Source organism: Salvia splendens, chromosome 17, assembly GCF_004379255.2.
Source record: "Salvia splendens isolate huo1 chromosome 17, SspV2, whole genome shotgun sequence".
Lineage (NCBI taxonomy): Eukaryota > Viridiplantae > Streptophyta > Magnoliopsida > Lamiales > Lamiaceae > Salvia > Salvia splendens.
In genome coordinates, this window is record NC_056048.1 from 12,190,235 (window position 1) to 12,210,505 (window position 20,271).

General features: G+C 34.8%; 1 protein-coding gene across 2 annotated transcripts; it reads left to right on the plus strand.

Annotated features, from left to right (window-relative positions):
• The first annotated feature begins 368 nt into the window (after positions 1-368).
• Positions 369-2,721, plus strand: LOC121773687 (beta-1,4-mannosyl-glycoprotein 4-beta-N-acetylglucosaminyltransferase-like). 2 transcript variants are annotated; one of them, XM_042170591.1, is made up of 3 exons: positions 369-871; positions 1,098-1,152; positions 1,418-2,721. In XM_042170591.1, the coding sequence occupies exon 3, from the start codon at positions 1,433-1,435 to the stop codon at positions 2,507-2,509; it is 1,077 nt and encodes a 358-aa protein (XP_042026525.1). In that variant the 5' UTR covers positions 369-871; positions 1,098-1,152; positions 1,418-1,432; the 3' UTR covers positions 2,510-2,721. The 2 variants fall into 2 exon arrangements, with proteins under 2 accessions (XP_042026525.1, XP_042026524.1); XM_042170590.1 differs by lacking the exon at positions 1,098-1,152.
• The last annotated feature ends 17,550 nt before the right edge of the window (positions 2,722-20,271 follow it).

Sequence of the window (20,271 nt, forward strand, 5' to 3'; positions counted from 1 at the left end):
CCTACAACAATTTGAAGATTCAAACCATCAAACACAAGAATCCAAATTCACTTTTCCTCTCTAATTGCATGCCACCCCCAATTCACAATATACGATACTCGTCACCCCCAATTCACACTAACGATAGTAGTATCTAATTTAATCCAATTTTTTGACAATATATAAACAAAATCGATTTTTCTATTTGCATATAATTATACTATAATTGTCACTATTTTTTAGTTCTTTCTAAATTAATTTTAATTAAAATATGCGTGTTAATTAAATTTATGAAATTAAAAAATAAAATTAAAAAAATACTAAAAAGTGCATTTATTTAGAGCAGAATTAACTAATAAAATAGACATGCAGTCTCCACATTACAATTCTTCATTTCTTCCCTTTTTCCGATTTCTACCAATCCACTACAATTTTCCACTGCAATTTGTCCATTTCTGATTTCATTTCCACAAACGCCATTTTCTCCCAATTTAATTGCACATAGTCTTCGATCCTAAGAAAAATTGCAAAAAGATTACTTTTTCTTTTGAGAGAGACAGAGAGAAATAGGAAACTGGTGAGATAAAAACCAACCCATTCTCGAGGAGGATTGCCCGTTTTTAGGAACATCAAATTTCCCCTGTTTTTCTCTCCCAATTCTGTCTTTTTCTTTTTGGAGGAGTCTAAACAATTCAAAATCTTTTTCTTTCTCTCCTCTTTCCTCCGCTTATTTATGATCACGACTTTTGATGTGTATGCAATCGTGGAGGAGGAAGGAAGAGCCATTTCTAGAGAGAGAGATGTTATTGGTTGATCATTGTTATTGTTATACTTGCTCAAAGGGTTAGATGCTTTTTTGGTCCTCTCTCTCTGCTTTTGCTGTTTTTCCCAGGTTATTCACATTTTTTTCTTGATTTATCAGTTCATGTTTGATCAGGAACTGCTTCTTTCATTCTTATAAATAAATTGCTCTTGAATTAGCTCTAACTGCATTGTTGATTTGATAAAGATTACATTTTTAGCAAAATAGCTCATATTGCTAACAAATAATCAAATTTGCTGTGCAATCATCTTCAAGTTTTGCCTTTTTTGTAAAAAGAAATGCTTTTGTTGAATAGGATGGCATTTTGCTGCTGAGGAGAATCCAAAATACTTCATATTGTATAAGCAAATGTGAGTGCAATATGAAGACTGAGTCTTTTTATAAACAGAAATGCTTTGTTTGTTTTGTTGGGATTGAGAAGAATCCAACACTAGCTAGTTCATATTGTTAACAATTAACTATAAATAGAAATGCTTTGTTTGATTGTTGATTATATGAGGCCATTTTTTAACGTTGGGAAGAATCCAAAATTGTTCATATTGATAAGAAAAAAGGCACAATTGTTGTGTCCATTGTGATTTTATCTGAAATATAATTCTTGGTTCCAATATGCAGCAAGCATTGTTAAACATGTCGAGAGTCCGATGGTCGTTCCTAGGGCTCGATTTGAGGGCGTTGCTCTTCCTATGTTTAGTCATTCCCTCCGGAATAGTAGGCATATACCTCCACGGCCAGAAGATAACCTATTTCCTCCGGCCATTGTGGGAGTCCCCTCCGAAGCCCTTCATAACGTTAACTCATTACTACCACGAGAATGTTTCCATGGAGACTCTTTGCAGGCTACACGGGTGGGGGGTCCGGGACTTCCCTAGGCGTGTCTATGACGCTGTCCTCTTCAGCAATGAGGTCGACATGCTCAAGATCCGGTGGAAGGAGATGTATCCTTACATATCGCAGTTTGTTCTGCTTGAGGCTAACTCCACCTTCACTGCCCTCCCAAAGCCCCTCAACTTTGCCTTAAACCGAGACAAGTTCAAATTCGTTGAGCCTAGGCTGACCTATGGAATGATTGGTGGGCGGTTCAGGAAAGGCGAGAACCCCTTCGTTGAGGAGGCATACCAGAGGCTGGCCCTCGACCAGCTGCTGAGAATCGCAGGGATAGAAGACGACGACCTCCTTGTCATGTCGGATGTTGATGAGATCCCTAGCCGGCACACCATTGATCTACTGAGATGGTGTGATGACATCCCTCCGGTTCTTCACCTCCAGTTGAAGAACTACCTCTACTCGTTTGAGTTCTTGTATGATCTCCGAAGCTGGAGGGCCTCAGTCCATAGGTACCAAAGGGGGAAGACGAGGTATGCTCATTACCGCCAGACGGATTACCTATTGGCGGACTCTGGCTGGCATTGTAGCTTCTGCTTTCGTTACATAAGTGATTTCATCTTCAAGATGAAGGCGTATAGCCACACGGATCGAGTGAGATTCTCTCACTACCTGAGCCCGAAGAGGATTCAAGAAGTGATCTGCAAAGGGGCTGATTTGTATGATATGATACCGGAGGAGTACACGTTTAGAGACATCATCGGGAAGATGGGCCCGATTCCTCACTCTCACTCGGCTGTCCATCTGCCCTTGTTCCTGCTGGAGAATGCGGACGAATACAAGTACCTTCTACCCGGGAATTGCATAAGGGAGAGTGGCTGAGGGTGGTGAGCTTCGATTCTTGCTATGATTAGGCAACGGGGCAAGGGAAACTAGTGTATGTAGGTGATGTTTATACGAGAGCTAGATACATTCGGTTTTTGGTTCGATTTGAAAGATGCGCTCTCTCTGTCTCGCTTGCTCGCTTTGTTTGCTGGCTTTTGATTGTGTTTTGGTTGGTTTCTGGCTGTGGAACATTGTGTATGTTCATTTGATTTTTTGCAGTTTTTGATGCTTATTTTGTTGAGTATGTATCAATCTATGCTCTTTGTTGCAGCAGGTTGTTAAGTTCCTATACTTCTATCATGGCTTAGGATTTGCGATGATGATATCTAAAATTCACAGTGGCTTATAAGTACTTAAAATTAGAGTATTTGGAGAGTTCTCTTTTATAGAGTCTTTCTACCATGTTTTTCTTATATCTTCCAATGTGATATAAAGTTCTTTATTTTATAGCTACATTTTGCAAAAATGTTTGGGTTTCTTTTTAAACATATAGGATAAAACTTTCACAAATTTCACTACACTAATTTCTTCATCACACATACACATTATATATAACGTCTCCTAAAATGTCATCGTCCAAAAATAGGATCAAATTCATTGAAGCAAAAAGGAATCTAAACAAATAATATGGGAGGTATGCATGCATATATGGATTTTGATCCGCTGCTATGGCAAAATATATATACCAAGAGATGATCTGCACGTCACAATCCTCCATTGATTTTTAATAAGTTAGATTATTTGTATTTATTCACAAATGGGTGGTTGTAATGTGCACATCATCCCTATGATGCATTTTGCCACATGCTATAGCAGATGATCCAAACCCGTATACTACTATTTTTAAGCCTTTATTTATAAATGCAAACTTTTGCTACTCTATCTTTTTTTTTCTCTAAATTAATAATTATGACGTTAACAATCATTCAGATATTGTGTGTTTTGATATCTTGCTTCATAAAAACTAGAACTCCTCAACCACAATTATACTATCTCAAACCACAATCATGGGTTAAGTGACCAGGGTAGAGAAAAATAAGCGAAAAACCAAATATTCGATTCGAACTTTAAAATTTGGTTCAGTTTTTTTTTTTTTCAATTTTCGGTTCGGTTTAAACCTTTGCCTAATTTTGGTTTTTGGTTTGGTTCGGTAGGAAAAAAAATCAAAAAATCAAAAAATCAAATTTATTTTAATATTATACTACCTCCGTATTTTAAAAATAGCAACTTTTTTCATTTTAGTCTGTCTCTTAAAAATAGAAACTTTAGAATCTTTCTATTTTTGGACGTAGACCCCACATTCCACTAACACTACTTTCACTACTTTTTCTCTTCCCCTCTCTTACTTTAATGTTTTTCATTCTCTTTCTTACTTTACCGATTTTTCTTTCTTACTTTACCAATTATGCATTAAAACCCGTGCCGTTTCAAATGTTTCTATATTTCAAATACGGAGGTAGTATATCATATATCATTATACCTAAAAAACAATACTCCCTCTGTCCCTCTGTAGCTGAGTCGTATTCCTTTTTGGGTTGTCCCACTGTAGCTGAGTCATTTCATTTTTTGGAAAAAAGTACTTTACTATCTCTTCATCTCTTTACCTTTTTCCTTTCTACTTTATTCTCATTTTACTTAACTCATTTAAAACATTTTTTCTTAAATTCTGTGCCGAAAAGAAATGTCTCTATCGCAGAGGGACGGAGGGAGTAATTTTTTATATAATATATTATTATACCTGACATTATTATAAATGTAATAAATTTTTTTATAATGATTTAAATTGTTTGGATATGTTAATTGATTGATAGGTTATATTTTTTAAGTTAATTATAAAAAATATTTTTTGAATTTTCGGGTTTTCTTCGGACTTTTTGGACATATTTATGAAATTTTATTTTTTTTCAATTCAGTTGAGTTTTTATAGTTCGGATTTCAGTTGATCAACTAATTCGTTTCGGTTTTTATTTTCACAAAATACAGGATTTTTTATTCAATTCGATTTAATTAAAAAACCAAACCAAAAATAGAATGCTCACTAGCTACTTTCTTGGCCGCCCTCCTAATAACTAAATCTATTAGTCAGTTCTTAATAAAGAGCATTACATTCAATCTTGATTGGCTTCAATTGTTGATAATATATATCTCAAGTCATATTTTTTTCATTTTAATTGATCCACTAAAACCAATCTCTATTGATTCATATAAATCTCGTGGTGTATTGTATCATTCATTAACAATACTTTATTAATTTAACATTAAAACTCAGGTCATATATGGGTTCTTTATCGGTCATCATTAATTTCTTCCTCAACTTTTTCTCCCTCCGAATTTCCCTGAGGGTTTTCCCGACTCCCGCTTCTCCGCTTTACTCCTCATACTCTTCGACGGCACATTTTCGCCGCCGAAGGCAATTCACAGCTCACAATGCTAAATCCAGGCATCGAATTAGCCGAAAAACTGCTCCTTTTGATTAATGCAAAGTTCAACTGATCGGATATATGCACACCTGTTCAAAAAATAAGAAAGTTTTCGATAGCATAAACAATTTCCCTTTGATTGAGGATTCTCAGAGATAGATTTCGAATATAAACTGACAACATCTTGATGCGGTGATTGAATTGGAATTTGGAGTTTTTTTTTATGGGGTTTAATTTAGGGGTGATAAATCAGTTTAACATATTATTAGCATGTAAACAGGGTAATTCTTTTTTGTACTAGCCTACAACTAACATTCTTTTTGTGTACTGGACTTTTTTTTCCATAAAATAGTTGGAGGCTAGTAAAAAAAAAGAATTATCCCATGTAAACTGTAGGCATTTTCTAATTTTTGCTAAACTTGCTTTTTTCAAATTTAAAAACAATTACTAATTTTTTTCCAACAAATAATTTCAATCAAAATAAAATTGTTTATAAATTGCTCTTTTCAAAATTGCAATTTTTGTTTTTTATTTTTAAATTGTACATTTATATGTCTAATATCTTGAACGATTAATAAACTTTAATAGATTGTGAATTGAGATATTTGTAATTTTTGTTTTTCAAATTTCATTTGGTTAAGATGATACTCTCTCCGTCCCTCATTTATTGTCTACTTTTACTTTTTACTATATAAATGGTAAGTAGACCTAACATTCTAGTAAAGCATTCCACTCACATTTAATTATATGACTAATACATAAAAATGAGACTCACACTTTTCTTTATTTTTCCTTAAAACCTATGCCCAACACAGTGTTTTCATTTTTATATATCACACGGTCATAATATTTATGATTAAGAATTTATAAAAGAAATTTTATTTTTATTATAAATTTATCTACTTTTAAAGTATGTGATTTTTAAAAATTGATAAATTATGTAATTGCAATTTATATACTAAAATAAAATAAATTAAAAGTAACATATTAATTTAGTAAGGGGAAAATCAAGGCTCCACACGACCACACCTGCTGAGGGTAATAAAATTTTTAAAGAAAATTGTATGATATCCATAACAAGTGTAAGGGAAAAATAAGAACTCAACCTGTATTGTATAGTTCGTGATGAATATTGTAGAAATATAGATGGTCTACAATCTACATAATCCACACGCCGACTTGAACCAAAGACTTTTGAGAAAACTCTTTGTTTACTTAAATTTGACTCATACATCACACTCTCTAAAATTACAGGATATTAACATCTTAATATTTGAAACAATTACAAACAAAAATTTGATATTTTTAAAACAACCATTACGAAGATAAAACTGAGTTTTAGGATATGTAATTTGATTAGGTGGACAGTTCAACTCGATAATTAGTCTGATAGATCATGATAATATATAACTGCATATAAAAAAAATTTAGTTTCTGTAGTCAAATATCGATATTTAATCAAAAAATTTATCACAATCTTTTACAATGATTTCAAATCTATCCAACATTTTGTAAAATATTAATTTTATACGTAATCTTTCGAGCTTTTATCAAACCTATAAGCATATTCAATTTTCGGTATCTCATTAATGTCGTGACGTGTAGAGGCTTTATATTAACCTTAAATCGATGTTTGAAAGTATCCTAGTCCTGCATCGCACGAGTGTGATACTATGCTTTATGCCTAAATGCTCGTTGGGTAAGCAGTCCATCAACAACGTCACGGGCACCAACATCACGTCAAGCCAAGCCTGCCAACAAGTCAAGATCGGAACCATCAATCTGAAATATATAGGCAAAAAGTCAGCGGCGACTACTACCAAATGTAAGAATATTAAACCAATCTTCTTTCCATATTTGGTAGTAGTCGACGCTAGCTTTTTGCCTACATATTTGAGATCAATGGTTACGATCCTGATCCGGCGTGGCGCTAGTGCACGTGACGTTGTTGATCTCAAGATGGGAAGTACAGCTCCCAACATGAACCACAAGCTGCCAAAGAGAGTGGAAGTTTCGCAAGTTATAGGTAATAACATCATGTTTAGCTCCAAGAACATACAACTTATCACAAGGAATCAATAATATCCTACCAAAATATAGTAAATCAAATGTAATAATATGCTAAGCAAAAGATATATGGTAAATCACTAGACTATGGAAAAGATATGATAATTCAATATTCTCGAAGAAATGGAGAGCTTGGTAAGTATTTGGTTTCTGGCAAAAGATGAGTTGATTATAAAAACTTGGAAATTAGATGAAATGGAGAGTTAGAGAAAGCAGCTATCTCTGTGGGTGGTTGTTGTGTGTAGAGTAGTGAATGAATAAATTGTGTTGTAATTGTAGAATTTATATTGGAAATAAAGGTTTGGTTATGGTAAATGATTAACTTATTTTTGGAACAAGATTGCATATTGGAGATCGTGGACAAGGCATTGAAGAAACAATTCCATTTCTTTGGGCTCAACTTGAGTAAAAAGTTAATTTAATTCATTTGGAGCCCAAACTCCTTTTATTTTATTTTGTTTTGTTTAGCGCATACTTGTAAATACATAATTGGACATTCCTATATCTTTTATTTAAATTAATTTATTTTGTGTTGTTATGTAAATTTGTACTCAACGCGGAATTGAATTGAGTTGATTAAAAATCTTGATATAAATTCTAAATTATTATCATTTTTCTTATTAGTTTATTGATAAAATATTGATATAAATTCTAAATTATTATTATTATTAAAAATTTAATCATTAGTACGCCATTTAGCGTATTGAGTAATAAAGTTCAATATCATAACAATTTTCTTTGATATTTATTATACGGAATAGTAAGTAATCTATTAGGATGAAATTAATTAATTTTGTATTGTTGCAAAAATCTTAACTTTAGTTTTTGCTATTTAATTTAGTGTTTTAATTCAAAAATAAAATATAAAATACCGATGTTTATCCAAACACGGGAAAATAAAGTTATTCAAAATCCCATTCATATTCTCAGGATTCATTTTCCCTGTCAACTTTACTCCCTCCGTCCCATGTTACTCAAACTCTCCAGTTTCGGCTCGTCCCAAACTACTTACAAAATGTATCATTCTACGATGTAAATTATAATACACCAAAAATTTGATATATTCGATATATTAAGGCCTCTATTTCTTTTTTTTTCACCTGTAAATGTGGATAACGTAACATTATAACAATTTCTTATTAAAATAAATGGATATTATTTGTGATTGTTTATTACTCTCTCAGGCTTGAAAAATGTGAATTTTTGAAGAGACATAAGTTTTAATTCATAATTGATAAAATAATAATGATATAAGAAAAAGTGATTGAAGTATTATTAGTGGAGAACGAGTTTCACCTTGTTAAAGAAGAAAGAATTTCTAAAATTGTTAAGTTTATAATTGTAAAGGACGAACTGAAAATAAAATAGTTTATGTTTAATGGACAAAGACAGTAATTAATACTTCCACTTATTATAAAAAATAACTATAGATGCTTATAATTTTTATATTAGGGTATAATTTATTAATTTGTTGGTATTTGTAATTCAAATTTATTTTTATATGAATTTACATTTTTCATATTTATCGATATTTTTGTTTGTACAGTCAAATTATCGCTCATCTATAAGTTAATAGCAATCAAATTTATAGTGGTTTAGTATTGAATTATTTAGTCGTTGAAGTGTTATTGTTCTGTTTGTATTATATATTTGAAAGTGTCTAATCTGCATTTTTATTTTAAATTTATATTTAATTGATAAAAATATGATTTAATTTATCTAATAAAATGTCATTTTACAATTTTTATCTGAAAATTTACATAAAGCTATTGATTGTTATTTCTATAAATATTTTTTTTATAGATGTTCATCAGAACATGAAAATTATATGGGGTGATACTATTACTAGTTTATAGAAAAAGGAGTACTAGTTGGGCAAATCACATAAAACAACACAAACAAATAAACCCTTGAGGAAACTGCAAGGTTCAAACATCATAGTCTTAAGGAAACTGCAAGGTTCAACTTATTCCATCACGGCTCAACCTGCACATTTAGAAAAAGATGCAGGGCTGAATACATGGGTACTCAGTGACACATTGCCAAAAGATACAAATATATATTTGTAAAGTATTGTCAAGCCATCATTTCAGTAAATACTTAGTTTATTTGTTGTTCTCAAAACGCCCCAAGCTTACTAAATTCTTTGTGAGCTAAAATTTCGACTGCAGTCTAGTCTAAGTTCTTAATGTAATTTGCCATACCTGAACATTTTGTGCCGGGAAAGTGGCCACTTTCCGGGGTCACCGGACCGGCCAACCCTTACGATGACACACGGTCCACATGTACACTAGTCCGAGTAGGGAGTCTCCCCTAGCTAGGACCCGAATTCGATTTTATAAATTTTTGGCATAGTACATTCTGTATTAACCAAAACAAATTGACATCATTACATAAAACAAAATTATTTATGGCAAGACAATATCATTTGCATAAGTAAAAATTATCTCGAAAGATTTCATATTTTTATCCAGATTAGGATAGAAAAGTTCACCTTAACCCTCCAACTTTGGTAAACTACCTCCTCCTTGGGAAGTTACTTCCTTGCAATTGCCTTTATTTGAGAAAAATAAATAAGCAACTTAGCTTCGTGATTTAAATTAAAGACGGATGATATGCACCTATCCTATAGGGATATGCATCCTACTTTGCCTTGTACATTTAACCGCAATTTCTTGCATTACAAGATAGAAATTAATTAATCAAGAGATTAATTACTTAATAAATTCTTAGGATTTGCTTAAACAAGCTTACTTTCCCAAAATTAGATTACTTCAAGGAATACTAAATTCCAAGTAATTGATTTAATTTCACTCACAACAATTAAGAAATCTTTAATTGGATGTCAAAAGCTAAACCAAAAAGCAACACATGAATCCACCAAAACAAATTATGACTAAAATAAATTTTCAGCCCAAGACATTGAATTTTAATAGCCTTACTCAAAAGAAAAACAAACAAGAGTCCGAAATCTTAGGATCAACTAAATAAAAGAGGCCCAACTATTTTAAGAAAATGAGTCTAAAATAATACTCCCTCACACTTTCCTTTTTGGTTTGTCCCATCCAAGATAACTCATTACTATAAATGGAAACACCTTTCTCTCTACTTTATTCCCTCACTCTTACTTTACTCTCTCCACTTAACACACAAAATAAAATTGCATAAAACTCTGTGCCGCCCAAGGAAGGGGTCATCTTCCTCGGGATGGAGGGAGTACACCATTACTTTCACTCTTTCTAACAATACGTCCCTCTCTTTCACTCATCCTCATTCTACCGTCAAACACTCCCTCCCCCCTTTCACACCTCACAGTTCTTCTCACCGCCAGAATCTCTAACCCGAGGTGACTTATTTTCAAGTTTGAAACATAAAATAAAAGCCATTAAAATGCTACGTGATAATGCATATTTTGAAGTAATAGATTTGAAAGAGAAACTTACTTCAAAGGGAGAAAATGTTGAAATGTGAGAGTGAACTTGAAAATGCTGCAAAAACTCCTTTCTGCCTTACTGCAAAAACTCGAAATTTAAATGGTATTAATTTTCGATTTTGGTTAAATTTGCTTCCGCTTATGTGTTGGGTATTGTTTTATGAAATGATAAAACAAATATAATGTTTTCTACCCATTAAAGATTTCAATATTTAAATGATATATGGCTTGTTAATCACCAAAGTGGTCTTGTTATATTGCATTTAATTATTGAGCATGATGAATGTTAGTTAATTGATCATGATTAAAGAGATGCTATAAATGACATTAAAGTTTGATTGATCAATTATATTATTATTTATATACTTGGAGATCACCCAAAGGTGGATCATTGTATACATTTAATAATATGAAATGGATTAATCATGTCTACTTGTGTCTTATGTAGTATGTATACCCAAAGGCAACATGCTTATTTGATATATGTATGATTTGATTAATTATTAAAGAAATTTTTTTTAGCATCGTTGAAAGTATGTGTATTTTAAGTATTGCCCAAAGGTTACTTGAATGCATGTTATTTAAAGTATTACAGTTATCTGAATCGGTGTTTAAAGTTCAAAACACTAATTGTAAGCATGTATAAATGTTGCAGCTTCATCTAATATATATGCATCTGCAAACTCCGTCGTAAAGTTCAATGGGCAGAACTATGGTGAATGGTCAGAACAGATCCGGTTTTCACTGGGTGTTATGTCACTTGACCATGCCATACTTAAGGAAGATGAGCCTGCAGCCATTACGGAAGTAAGCTCCGAAACGGATAAGTCTCGATATGAGACTTGGGAGCGCTCTAACAGGCTAAGTCTCAATCTTATGAGGATGACGATGGCAGAAGGTTTCAAGCCATCTATGCCTAAGACAGAGAGTGCAAGGGAATTTATTGAAAAGATAAAGGAGTGTTCACAATCGGAATTGGCCGACAAGTCAATTGTGGGGAGCCTAATGAGTGAGCTCACTACAAGAAAGTTTGACTGGTCTAAGCTGATTTACGATCATGTAACACACATGTCAAACTTGGCAGCAAGGCTCACGACCTTAGGAATGGAGGTTCATGAACAGTTCTTGGTTCAATTCATCATAAACTCTCTTCCTATTGAATTTGGCCAGTTCCAGGTGAATTATAACACCATAAAAGATAAATGGGACCTTAAAGAACTAAAGGCCATATTAGTTCAAGAGGAAGGGAGACTAAAGAAGATGGATGACCAAGTTGTGAATCTAATGGGTCATGGAGGAGCAAGCACCAGTAAGGTAAAGTCAAGTAAAAAGGACAAACATAAAGAGTCTTCTTTTCCTAAAGGCCCCGAAAAGAAGATCCAAAAGGAAAGGAAGTGTTTTTTCTGTAGAGAACCGGGACACTTCAAGAAGGATTGTCCAAAAAGGAAGGCATGGTTCGATAAGAAAGGTAAACATAATAGTTTCGTTTGCTTTGAGTCAAATCTTATTGAAGTGCCTAATAATACTTGGTGGTTAGATTCTGGTGCTACTACTCATGTGTCTCACATTGAACAGGGATTCAGTACGATCCAACCTATAAAAGGAAGTGAACAATACTTGTTCATGGGGAACAGGATAAAGGCACAAATTAAAGGCGTCGGGACCTATAGACTGATCTTGGACACGGGATGTCATATAGATCTTAAGGAATGTCTCTATGTACCAGATTGTGCTAGAAATCTTGTATCTGTTAGTAGGTTGGATAGATTAGGATTTAAAATCAAGTTTGTAAATAGTGTATTTACATTGTACAGAAATGATTACTTCTATGGAAGTGGTACTTTGTTTGATTCACTCTACAGTTTCAATCTTGATGCAAAGTTTTCTGAATCATTGTTTAATGTTGAAAGTAGAGGCATAAAACGTAGTGTGTCAAGTGAAAATTCGGCTTTCTTGTGGCATCAAAGACTAGGTCACATATCCAAGGAAAGGATGATGAGGTTGGTAAAGAATGATATTCTTCCTCAATTGGATTTTAGTGATCTAGATATGTGTATAGATTGCATAAAGGGGAAGCAAACTAAACACATAGTAAAGAAACAAGCCACAAGAAGCTCTCAACTTCTTGAATTAATTCATACTGATATTTGTGGCCCGTTTGATGCACCTTCGTGGGATGGTAGAAATTATTTTATCACTTTTATTGATGATTTCTCACGGTATGGTTACATATATCTATTACGTGAAAAGGCTGAATCCGTGAATGTCTTAAAGATATTCATAGATGAAGTAGAAAGGCAATTAGATAGAAAAGTTAAAGTGGTGAGATCAGATAGAGGTGGTGAATTCTATGGAAAATTTAATGAATCTGGACAATGTCCGGGTCAATTTGCAAAGTACCTCGAAAGCAAGGGCATTTGTGCACAATATACAATGCCCGGTACTCCGCAACAGAATGGTGTAGCGGAAAGGCAGAATCGTACTCTTTTGGATATGGTTAGATGCATGTTAAGTGGGTGTAATTTACCTCTTTCGTTGTGGATTTATGCATTAAAGACTGCAACGTATATGCTTAATCGGGTTCCTAGTAAGGCAGTTCCAAAGACACCTTTCGAACTGTGGACGGGAAGGAAACCGAGTTTAAGGCATTTACGTATTTGGGGTTGCCCCGCAGAAGTAAAGTTGTATAATCCGCATGAAAAGAAGCTGGATTTAAAGATGATCAGTGGATATTTCATTGGCTATCCAGATAAGTCGAAAGGATATACATTCTATTGTCCTAACCATAGTACGAGGATAGTTGAGACGGGTAATGCTAGGTTCATTGAAATTAGTGGGAGTGATGAACCTCGTAAAGTGGACTTTAATGAAGTTCAAGAAAAGGTTGTTCATCCACATTTTGTTGCACCTAAGATTGTTGTTCCTATTGAACAACATGAAGTGCATAACCCACCTATTGAGATTGAAGATGAACCAGTCATAATTCAAGAACGAAATGATGAACCAATAGAACCTTTAAGACGATCAGTAAGGGAACGACGATCGGCCATATCGGATGACTATGTGGTATATTCCGTTGAAAGTGAATGTGACTTGAGCATTGATAAAGATCCTATCTCATTCCAGCAAGCCATGGAAAGTGACAATTCTGAAAATTGGTTAAATGCAACAAAGGATGAGATGAATCCATGAGAGATAACAATGTTTGGGACTTAGTAGAATTACCTACGGGTTTTAAAGCCATTGGTTGTAAATGGATCTTTAAAACAAAACGTGATTCGAAAGGTAACATTGAAAGGTACAAGGCTCGCCTTGTTGCCAAAGGATTCACTCAAAAGGAAGGCATTGACTACAAAGAAACCTTCTCTCCAGTTTCAAAGAAGGATTCTTTAAGAGTTGTATTGGCTTTGGTGGCTCATTATGACTTGGAGCTTCACCAAATGGATGTAAAGACGGCCTTTCTTAATGGAGTACTAGAAGAAGAGGTATACATGAAACAACCCGAAGGATTCATGATAGAAGGGCAAGAAGGCTTAGTATGTAAGTTGAGAAAGTCAATATATGGACTCAAACAAGCTTCCAGACAATGGTATATAAAGTTTAATGATATCATTGTTTCATATGGCTTTGTAGAAATCATCGTTGATAGATGTATCTACATTAAAATCAGTGGGAGCAAGTTTATCATATTAGTCCTATATGTTGATGATATTTTACTAGCCGCAAATGACATGAGTTTACTACATGATGTAAAGAAGTATCTCTCTTTAAACTTTGAAATGAAGGATATGGGTGAGGCATCTTATGTGATCGAAATAGAGATATTCCGGGATAGATCACAAGGATTGTTAAGTCTGTCTCAGAAAGGCTATATCAATAAAGTTTTAGAGAGATATAGAATGGATAAATGCTCCGCAGGAATTGCTCCAATTCAGAAGGGAGACAAGTTTAGCTTAATGCAATGTCCAAAAAATGAATTGGAGCATAAGGAAATGGAAAAGATTCCCTATGCATCAGTGGTTGGGAGTTTGAACTATGTTCAAACATGTACACGATCAGATATCACCTTCGCGGTTGGTATGTTGGGTCGTTATCAAAGTAATCCCGGTATGGACCACTGGAAGGCTGCAAAGAAGGTTCTCAGGTACTTGCAAGGCACCAAAGAACACATGCTTACCTATAGGAGATCCGATCATCTAGAGGTAGTTGGATATTCAGATTATGCCGGATGCGTTGATACAAGAAAATCGACGTTTGGATACTTGTTCCTTTTAGCCGATGGAGCAATATCATGGAAAAGTGGAAAGCAGTCTGTCATTGCTACTTCTACTATGGAGGCAGAGTTTGTGGCATGCTTTGAAGCCACAGTTCACGGATTGTGGCTGCGGAACTTTGTTTCGGGACTTGGAATTGTCGACACCATAGTCAAGCCGCTGAAAATTTATTGTGATAATTCCGCAGCTGTCTTCTTCTCAAAGAACGATAAGTACTCGAAGGGTGCTAAGCACATGGAGTTGAAATACTTATCGGTTAAAGAAGAAGTGCAGAAGCAAAGGGTGTATTTTGAGCACATAAGAACGGATATGATGGTAGCGGATCCGTTAACTAAAGGACTACCACCCAGTATGTTTATTGGCCATGTAGAGCGTATGGGTATTATAGACAAAGCCTTGCTATTTTAGTTGTGGACTCATGTATTGTGTAAACACTCTTGTGAATTCAATAAAAGTTGTGTTTCTGCTTGTTTATATGTTACCATTAAAGTTGTATACAGTATGGTTGTTTAGATAACATATGTTGTATTGAGAATTAAAGTTCATCTCAATGAAAGGTTTATTCATATAAAGTTAGAATTGATTTGTGATACATGGAAGGAATCATGTCGACTAAATGAGTGTGTGACCGCCATGATCCAATTGAATCTAACTTTATAGGTATTTAAAGGATATATGAACTTGGTTGTAAAGTGCGCATAAAGGTTATTAAACCATTGAGAGCTACAAAGGTCAAGTGGGAGAATGTAGGAATATTTATTCTTATATGTGACCTATGTAAAGATTGGTTTAATATTAAAGATCAAGTTCAAATGTGTCAATGGGATTCTAATATTAAAGACGACACCGTGATGGATCGGTTTCGATTAAAGAATTAGAATCGGGTGTATTGATAACCCTCCTCTTCTACCTCTAATTATAATATATAATATATATATTATATACTAAAAGAATAAGTATATATATGTGTAAATATGTATGTTGCCGTGAATGTACTAAAGTAATACTATTAAATTATGACAGTTACTTAGTATATAAAGCAATATTTGTAAGTGTGCATGTATTAGGATGTGCATGTATGTGGCGTGAGGCATTGAGTTCATGAATCAGTTTCTAAACTGATTAACTGCTTTTCGAATCGGCGTGTCTATTGCTTAACAAAGCAGTAGCATTTAAAATGAAAAATCACGTCTGATTGTGTCCTCACGAAGCGTCACATATTAGCCTATATAAAGGGATGGCCTATGCATGGATTACACACACCAAAAAATGCTTACAGATAGTCGGCATTTATACATACATATATATTTATACATAGATATATACAAAAGTACTCTTGATTCTTGATCCATTGAAGGAATCAAATAGAAGGCTTGAGGTCAAGGAGAAGATAAACATCAATAGCAGCTTAAGGGGAAACATCAAATAGTGGATCCAACCCTACAACAAATTAATAAGCATGGATGGAGGTTGGTGATTTTATCCCCTCTTTATAGTGTGTTAATATGGTTGAATTAATTCAAATCTAGAATGTGATTTCGGTATAGAGATCAGTAAAGAATGGCTAACATGAGAGAGTGCATTTTGGTGTGTTAGCGATGAAAGCCAAACACCCTTTTTATACTAAAACTTGCGGACGTAAGTCTTGGGGCAACATTATGAAGATTTTGAAAACTTCTTTTTGCAGTCAACTTCGAATAAAACTAAAGATTGTCTGCCTGAGAAAGTTTTCCACACTGCAAATGTGTTCGTGCAGTGATACATCTGATATGTAAAATCTTTTTTACTGCTATGCAATGCTCATGAAATTAAAGCAAGTCTACTCTTTTATTTTCCACATGCTTAAACAAGAGAGGAGTGGCAGGTCGTAGAGAAGAGGACACCTCCATTACTATTCCACACACTATTTCATTTACTATTCACTATGCATTACATTTACCTCACGGTAAAAGTATTTACTGACTTACCTCTTTACTTTGTAAGAGGAGCATTCCATAATTGGAGCACCGATTGTTACGACATAGATTTAAATGCACTAAGTGCATCTCTCATTGTAAACAAATAGGTTTATCATTTGTTAACGTTCACTTAATATCCATTTATAGACTATACTTGCAAGCACAAATTGCCTTCTATAATTTGGCATCTTATGTTAATATAATTCTCAAAAACGAAGATATAGTAGTTCAAAGCACTACTTGCTTAAAATATTAAAAGATTAACGCAGTGATTATTTTTAGATAAAAGTGGGATGTCACATATTATCTCATCTTTAACCTTTAAGGGCATCCACGGTGGGGCGCCCTAAAGCCCGCCCGATGCATCGGGCGCGCCTTAGGGCTCCACTGCAGCTCCACGCCCTATGCCATTTCCTTCCTCCGCGCCCTATGCATCGTCTGCAGACGATGAACCATTTTTTTGCATCCTCCAGCCTATCCTCCGCCCCATTGTAGGGGGTAAGGAGGATAGTCCGGACGATGCACACATTTTTTTAAAATTTTTTCTTCTATATATATCACCAATTTTTTACTTCATTTCACACATTTCACTCCACTCTCTTCCCCATCTCAATTTATCTCTAAATTCAATAATGAATTCTGACGATTTTCATATTTGCAAGCATAAAATATAAAAAATAAATACTGACAATAGGATTTGCCTTTAATTTGCGGTGTTTTTATATTTATTCTTGCTAATTGATATATTTGCAAACATAAAAAATAAAAAACAAATACAAAATAGTAGTTAAAACTATAGGGCGGACTTTAGGGCGTCCCACTGCAGGTGGAAGGGTAGGATGATAGAATGATGATGTGACGGATCATAGGCCGTCCTATAGGGCGGACTATACGGCGCCCATTGTGGATGCTCTAACACCTCAATTTCTTAATTTTCGTGTCCAAAAGAAATGCATCAACTACCTTGGGACGAAGGGAGTAATATAGTAACATATAACCATTTATGTGGTTAGTAATGTGCAATGACAATATTAATATATGCTCAAAAATATCATGATAAATATAATATAAAAATTAACAGATTTAAGTTAATTAAAGTAACTAAAGTTAATTAAAATATTTTACAATTTACATTATGATTAATATGTAGATTAACAAAATTAAGTTGGTTAAAGTAATTTCACTAAATTTGTTCAGAAGCAATTAAAGTCAATATATACATACCAAAATACATGGTCCTCTTCTAAGAGCACCCACAACCGTGCTCTTGCAAACGAGCATGATTGTGGGCCCGACCCCACTTTTTCTGCCTGCTCTTAGGCAAGAGCACAACACTCACAGCTGTGCTCTTTCGCAAGGACGAGCACAAGGGTCCCACCATTTCATTATTCAATTTAAATAAAAACATTTCCACAAAATTAAATACATTACACATACCCGGAATAATATTACAAAATACATTAAAATTAAAAATCACATAATTAAAATCCTAAAAATTAAAAATTACATAATTAAATTCATAAAATTAAAAAAACTCACTACTCGTTGCTGAATTTCGCCTACATGTGTTTGATTAGGTCTTCTTGTAGCTCAACGTGGGTTCGTGTATCGCGCATTGTGTGCCTTGTTTTGATCCTCTCACCCACCGTCGCATGCACACCTCAGCATGGGGGAGACCTCGCGCTTGAGCTTCCGGCTTCATCCTCATCGTAGAAGCTAGCCGCCCTCGGTCCTTCGTCGGCTATAATTATGTTGTGTAAGATAATACACGTGTACATGATGTCGGCGATATTATTCACGTACCACAGCCGAGCCGGGGCCTTCACAATGTTGAATCGGGCTTGAAGGACCCCAAAGGCTCTTTCGACGTCTTTCCGCGCGGACTCTTGACGCTGCGCAAAAAGAACCCGTCTCGGGTCTTGCGGGTTGCTGAGCGTCTTCACGAAAGTCGACCACCTTGGGTAGATACCATCGGCGAGATAGTAATCCATGTGGTATACATTTCCGTTGACGGTGAAGTCGATCGCCGGTGCTACACCATTCAACACATCATTGAAGAGGGGTGAAGAATATAGCACGTTCAAGTCGTTGTTGGATCCGGCAATGCCGAAATATGCATGCCAAATCCATAGGCGGTAGTCGGCGACCGCTTCAAGGATAAGTGTCACGTCTGCACTTCCTAAGGATAGAAAGTACGGTGGGTTGCGACAAATGGGGGAATTAAGAAGCGGGAAAGAAAGGGGAAACAATCAAGGGGTACGACATGTAGATCAAAAGATGAAACTTATTACCAAATTATAGTCTGAAATCACGAAGCAACAAAGTTCGTAGGAAATAGTCCAACAGATTAAAGAAACATAAGAATTTTAAAACTTGGCGTAGCGGAAGCATTTGAGAGTTGGCTACTACTATGTATGAAGACACAATAGCAACCAGAACATTTATTGAATACAGTCTTTGTCCAAATGCTCAACATCCTTCGTCCTCGTCAACGCTCAACCTGCACATAGGGAAAGCACATGCAGGGGCTGAGTACTTGATGCACTCAGTGAACTCATGCCCAAAATACATTTTATCGATAAAGTTATGTCAAGCCCACGTTGAGTGAAACTCGGATTTTACTTTAAAATGTCGAGAAACACTAAAATCATTTCCATAAATAAAATAAAAGTGTCTGCGCAGACAAATATCATCGTCATCCACCATCATGTACCATATCTGAACCATCACGTGAAACGAGAATGTGGCCACAAACTCGATCACTGGACCGGCCGACCCAAAGGACGGCTCACGATCTCCATCAGTGCACTAGCCTAAGTAGGGCTTAGACCCTAATTAGACCCGAATTTGTTAACCATCAAAGTCTAGTAGAACATTATTCTAGTATACAATCAGAAAGACAATTCAAAACATACAATACGGCATGACATAACATTTAAACCATCCTTATCTCACCATATACATATCATTGCAAATAAAGGAGTTTAAGTAAACGAGCCCACCTCAAAAGCTTAGAAATTTCCTTAAATAACTTCTCGATCCCACTTTAACGAGCGTGCGAACCACCTTCTCAAAAAACACAATTAAAGAACACATCAATCTCAATGACGAAACATTTAGAATGCATGCACTCTAATTAAAGTCTTTTAGTTCGTTTTCTCAGTTTTCGCGCATTTTCGATTATTCGGCGGCCGCCCAAGGTTCCTCCATTGGCTCCTCGTATTTCCACCACGATGTCGGAATAAATTCCCAAAAATTATACAAGCGCATAATTAGATTATCGCAATTATTTCCCTTCGAAAATTATATTTATCTCGGACTTAGGTTAAATTATTCATCCTTCAAATTATTCAGAAATTAATTAAATAATTTCCCGCGATTTAATTTAATTAACGGCCCAAAGATTTATTTACTTAGCCCATCTTGTTCAAGAAATGAGCCCAACAAGCAATAAAAAAATGAGGCCCAATTCATTTTTTTTACACAAGGCAACAAGGGCCCAAATTTCACTCCACCATACTGCACGTCTCTCTCTCTCTCTCTCTAATCCGCTTCTCTAATTCTCTTCGCCCAAATCGGGCAGTTCCAGAATCCGTCGGCTTCTTAA

What these genes read in the sequence shown, in the direction of transcription:
- LOC121773687 (XM_042170591.1), top strand. Translation starts at nt 1,433, where the DNA reads ATGTCGAGAGTCCGATGGTCGTTCCTAGGGCTCGATTTGAGGGCGTTG.